This window comes from Lucilia cuprina, chromosome 5, assembly GCF_022045245.1.
Source record: "Lucilia cuprina isolate Lc7/37 chromosome 5, ASM2204524v1, whole genome shotgun sequence".
In the NCBI taxonomy this organism is placed as follows: Eukaryota; Metazoa; Arthropoda; class Insecta; order Diptera; family Calliphoridae; genus Lucilia; species Lucilia cuprina.
The window spans coordinates 39,435,952-39,442,435 of NC_060953.1; the positions used below are offsets into that span (position 1 = coordinate 39,435,952).

A 6,484-nucleotide genomic window follows, 5' to 3' on the forward strand; every position below is an offset into this window, starting at 1 on the left:
TTTGACCTATATAAAGCCTCATTTAAAAATTTTAGTTTTTTATCAATAAATTGCTTAAATATTTTGGAATTATTGGTAATATTCAACATAAAACTTTCTTTATAAAAAGTAAAAATTTTATAAAAAGTAAAAATTTTAAAAATATACTCATGGTGTAGGGTATTATATGGTCGGCCATGCCCGACTACACTTTCCTTTAAAAAACTTTCTTTATAAAAAATAAAAATTTTATAAAAAGTAAAAATTTTAAAAATATACTCATGGTGTAGGGTATTATATGGTCGGCCATGCCCGACTATACTTTCCTACTTGTTTTTTTAAATACAAAAACAAAAAACAACAGGATATCAATAATAATGAAATATTGCAGAGTATCATGCCGTCTATATGTTTCACCTACTGATATTTAAGAATTTTTTGAAAATATGAATAAAGCTACGTTCACACCTATCAAATGTTTGACAAAAATGACAATTTACATTTTGATTTCCTTTAAATATATATTTATTTGCACAAACATAGTGGTTATACCTTTTTCGTCAAATATTTGATAGGTCTGAAAGTACCTTAAGATATGACATTAAATTTTACTTTAGGACTGTTAGAGGCAGAGAGCGAAGTTTTGAGATGATATTAATTTATGACAAAAAAGTACTTCTTAGTGTTTGCAGTACTAAATAAATTTTGCACTAGCCAGGATTATAATCTAGGCTATAAACAAGACTATGAACTAAACTAGAAAATTAATTTAATTTAAAACAAGTAAGAAATTACAGTGGGGCGAGGCCGACCATATAATACCCCACAACTTTTACAAAATCATAATGTGATTTAGTTGCCATAATATCACATTTAAGTTGAATTGTAATTTATCCCAGATATACATACTTAAGCCGTTTATTGTTTAATAAAATTTTGAACATTAAAATGAAATTTTGATGGTGGCTTTTCATAGGGGCTAGGGTCATGTGAGGACCTATTATTATGGAATTCGTTAGGGTCATCAAGTCTAGAATAGAACTTGGTTTTTGCAACTTTTTGTCAAGATATGAGTATATTAAACATAATTATGAACTTAAAAGCCGTATTCGGCGGGTTCAGTTGTATGGTATCTAGGTGAAATAATGAACCAATGTAAACCATTTTCAACAGGCTTCGTATCATAGACGATCATGTATCAAATTTCATTGAATTATCTCCAAAACTGCGACCTGTAGTTTGATTACAAGGTTTACATGGGCGGACAGACGGACATTTCTAAATCGACTCAGACAATGATTATGATCCGATTGGTATACTTTATTGTGCGTTACAAACATCAGCACAAACCCAATATACTAAAGTGGTGTAGGGTGTAATGACAATACTAGAGATTAGATCAAAAACTAAATTATAAACTATACTAAAGACTATAGACCTATAGACTAGACTACAGAGTAGACTGCAAACTATGCACCATACTATAGACTATACTATAGAATTGAATATAGGCTAGATTATAGACTATACTATTGAATAGACTATAGACTAGACTATAGAATAGACTATATATTAGATTATAGAGTAGATTATAGAATAGTCTAGTCAAAAGACTTGTATAAAGTCTAGTCTATAGTGTATTCTATAGTGTCGTCTATAGTCTAGTCTATAGACAAGGCTATAGACTTGTCTATGGAATAGACTCGACTACAGAATATAGACTATATGATAGTCTAAACTATAGACTAGACTAAAGACTTCACTATAGACTGGACTACCGCCAAGTAAAAACATATTAATGACTTGTACATACTCAACAATTTACTTTTCAATGAGTATTGAATGACTTGCAATGACTTACAAATAATATATTATTTATTTATTATCTTGACATACTATTTTTCCTTAATATCAAAAAATGATTGTATATATTTATAAATTTTATTTATTAATTAATTAATTTTTTTTTTGTAATTTTGAACACCGATAATTTGTTTGCCCCTTTTGCTTAATGTAAGTTTTCTTTGAAGGTTTGATGTTTTTGACTCAAATTTTATCTATTTTCAAATTATTTATTTCAAATTATTTTATTAAAATTCCATTTTATATTATTTTAATTTCAGAAAATGCATATTGTTGCAGTACCTGTTTTGGGTATAATATTCACAATTTTTTTAAAATGTGTTGAAGCAAATCTAGCACTAGACTTTAAAGTAACAAAGGTAAGTTAATGAAATTTATTAAAACCTAATATTGAGCAATAATTTAATATATAGGCGGAAATTCTTATAGTTTTTAGTACGCCTATATAAATTCTTATTGCCGATTTTGTCAGATTATTACATCACTAAATCTTATTACAAAAATGTCATATTGTGATACTGACCAGCTTGAGTTTCGTTATCACTTTAGCCCTTTACAAACGTTGTGGGAGTGCGTGTGGAGCTCCCAAGCCATTGAATTTTCCACTTACGAAATACATCTGGGAAAACAGACGCAAATCATTTGTCTACCAATACATGAAACAATCTGTGTTGGTTTCGGACTAATATCTGAGTGTATGTAAAATGTTGTTCCAGTCACAGAAAAGGGAAACTAGGAGTTACGAAAAAGGGGTTAATTTTTTAAATTTTAGAAACTAGTGGCACTACTTAAAACAACTTATTCAGGTTTGCTTCAACAGGTGCGATGTACACAACAGAAGAATTAGCTGAAAAATATTTTTCCTGAGTGTCTTAAATTTTGGTTAACTGTTTGGCCTTTTTTCAGAACAATGATATTTCCAGCACTGTGTTTAACGGTGAGCGTATTTTACTTAGATAGGTAGATGGACAGACATTGATAAATCACCACATATATACATAATTTGTTGAGTTTCAACTGAATTTATTTTACATTTTACGTACAGAAGGACAAACTCTTATGTATATACAGAGGAGTGTTGTTCCTTTTTTTCAAGTTTAGAAACTGGTGGTCCTACTTGAAACAACCAATTTAGGTTTGCTTCAACATGTCATTGCATTTAAGCATCCACACAACAGAAAAATGGTTTAAAAACAATTTTTTCGGAGTTGTTTTTCAAATTTTGATTCGCAACTTTTTACGTAGTTAATTTATTTTCAATACTAGACTTCATAGGACAATGACGTATATATAACATTTAGTTCACAGTGAGCGTATTTTACACAGCTAGGCTGATGTTGAGTCTCTGGTTAATATGCCTCAAAGTTACGTAGAGATGGACATACTTAGAATTACTTTATATTTATGTTTTTATTAACGAAATTCTCCCTTTTTAAATTTTCAGATATCCGCCAATCATAAACCCGGTAAGTTTTAAATAATATTTCATAAACATTAAACTGAAAAAAAAACTTTAAAAATTGAATTGCATTTTATTTTGTTATGCACAAAAATAACAAATTAATTCAATATTAAATTTCCAACTTAATGAAGGCAAACTATAAACCAAAATTTAATCAGTAACTTTATGCCAAGTTGCCAGTAATAATAGTTATAACAAAAACAAAACATGTATGAATGCAAACAACTATCGAACAAAATAAACCAACCAAGCATTTGACCAGCCAACCATTTAACCAGAAAACAACTAACCAAATAAAATAATATTTTTGTTGAAATAAATTTGAAAACATTTCACTTCAGCAGCTAATATTTTTGTTTTAGTTGCATTTTTCAAATGAACTACTTAATATAATTAAATAAGTAGTAGTATTTACAAACACTCATACTTATGCATGTACACGCATGCATATGTGTATACAATTTGTGGGAGTGCGTGTTAGTTGTGTTCAAAATTCTTCATTATTATTTTTGTTTATTTTATAATTTAATTTTATTACAACAAACTTTTAATGAGTATTAGTTAAATGATTTTAAAACTCTAAATTTAATTTAATTTTTATTATTATTTTTTTATTAACGCGTATGGTGTGTTGTTAGGGACATATTTAAAGTTTTTATTTATTAGTTAGAAACATGTTTTTTTTTGTAATATATAGAATAAAGTTAGTGTTTAGTTTATTTTATACAGATAAATAAATTACATTGTGCTGTAAATTATGTTAGGATATAAAAAAAGTTTTATTTATAATAGTTGTCTTATTTCTAACACCATTTTAATAAACTTTTATAATATATTTTGTTTTAAAAGTATGTCCCTAGTAATAAATTTTTTGTTTTTTTATACCCTACACCACTTTAGTGGGGAGAGTATATTGGGTTTGTGCTGATGTTTGTAACATACAAAAATATTCTTCCTATACCCACCTTAAAGTATACCAATCGGCTTGGAATCATTTTCTAAGTCGATTAAGCTATGTCCGTCCATCTGGCTGGCTGGCTGTCCATGTAAACCTTGTGCGCAAGATACAGGCCGCAATTTTCAAGATAATTGGATGAAATTCGGCCCAAGGACGAAGCCTATTGAAAATGGTTAAAATCAGTCCATTATTTCGACTAGCCCCCATACAACCGTACCCCCCTTTTGGCCTTTTGGCTAATAATTAATTTAAATGATCTATTATGTTAACAAAAGTCGACCAAACTAAGTTTTATAGAACTTTAAATGACACTACCGATTTTTGTAATGATCGGGCTTCATTTGACCCTATCCCTCATGCAAACTCCCCTTCAGAAAATGACTTAAAGGTCAAAATTCACTTACAAACACTAATAACACTTTTAAATTCTACATAAATAATATTGTAGAAGACCTAACTCCCCCTACCAACATTTTTAGGGATAGGGCCTTATTTTGCCCTACTCCCTTTCAAGCCCTAAAAAAATCTCTTTTTTGCCAAAAAAAGTAAAAATATTCCGAAAAAGTTAAAACAAACCAAATGCTTTATTTTTTAAATAATCCTCATTATACCCTACACCACTATAGTGGGGAGGGTATTATAAATTTGTGCTGATGTTTATAACATACAAAAATATTGGTCCAATACCCACCTTAAAGTATACCGATCGATTCAGAATCATTTATTGAGTCGATTAAGACATGTCCGTCCGTCCGTCTGTCCGGCTGGTAGGTCAAATATGGGCCGATCCTAGGTAAATTTGGGAAAAGGATATATTTCTAAATAACAGTTATTTTTGTTGAGTTTCATTGCGATACAAATGGTTACAAGTCAATTTTAGACGTTTAAGTCATTTTTTGTATGGGGGCTAGGGGCAAATATAGGCCGATCCTTACGAAAATCTGCAGTATCATTTATACTTATATAAAAACTTATTTGTGCCAATTTTTAGAGAGATAGCAGAATATTTGGCGTAATTATAGCATAAAAAGTTCAAATCGGGAGGTACGGTTGTATGGGGGCTAGGTGAAATAATGACTAGACTATAGACTAGACTATAGACTAGACTATAGACTAGACTATAGACTAGACTATAGACTAGACTATAGACTAGACTATAGACTAGACTATAAAATAGACTACAGACTAGTCTATAGAATAGACTATATACTAGTCTATAGTCTAGTCTATAGTTAGTTAGTCAATAGATTATAGTATAGGCTAGGCTATATACTATATATACAGAATAGACTAGACCATATACTAAACTATAGACTGGAATATAGACTGGACTATAAAGTGGAGTATAGATTGGGCTATATAGTAGAGTATATAGTCGAATATATACTCAACTATAGACTGGACTATAAACTGGACTATAGACTGGACTATATACTAGACTATATACTACTTTAAAGACAGTTATGTTAACTAACCTGATGACAAGTCTAATGGTTAGTTGGATACTTGTTGGTTGACTAGGCTGTATGCTTCTCCCTTGAATAGTATGACAGCTATTACTTCCGTTAGACTATAGATCAAGATGTTGACTACTATACATTGACAGTCCAGATAGAATTGGATTGCATAGTTTTTTGATTTATGTATTTTGACATATCCACTCAATTATATGTAGGAGCACATATTATCTAGTCTATAAATTCGTCTGTTAGCTATGCTATAAACTTATTTATTAATTATTATTTAATGACTAGCATTGTAATGGGTTTGTGGACTAAAACTTGTTTTTGGACTTCTGTGGATTAGTTCTTTGCTTCTTTGAATTTAATTTTCAAACATTTTTTATAAATTAATGTTAAAACAAATATGAATGTATAGTCGGGCGTAGCCGAACATATGATACCCTACACCAGTCAGTATGTATGTTAAAAACAAGTAGGAAAGTATAGTCGGGCATGGCCGACCATATAATATCCTACACTATGGGTATATTTTTAAAATTTTTACTTTTTATAAGATTTTTACTTTTTATAAAGAAAGTTTTATGTTGAATATTACCAATAATTCCAAAATATTTAAGCAATTTATTGATAAAAAACTAAAATTTTTAAATAAGGCTTTATATAGGTCAAATATGGGCCGATCCTCGGTTAATTTGGGAAAAGGATATATTTCTAAATAACAGTTAGTTTTGTTGAGTTTCATTGCGATACAAATGGTTA

The 6,484-nt window shown here is 29.5% G+C and overlaps 1 protein-coding gene across 2 annotated transcripts in view; it reads left to right on the forward strand.

Annotated features, from left to right (window-relative positions):
- LOC111683879 (CCN family member 2) overlaps positions 1-6,484 on the forward strand; it is a 96,516-nt gene that overhangs the window by 66,563 nt on the left and 23,469 nt on the right. For both annotated transcript variants that reach the window (XM_046952874.1, XM_046952875.1), the window contains 2 exons: positions 2,103-2,201; positions 3,287-3,308. In XM_046952874.1, the coding sequence (XP_046808830.1) occupies positions 2,106-2,201; positions 3,287-3,308 (118 nt within the window). In that variant the 5' untranslated portion in view covers positions 2,103-2,105. The remainder of the gene's footprint in view (positions 1-2,102; positions 2,202-3,286; positions 3,309-6,484) is intronic.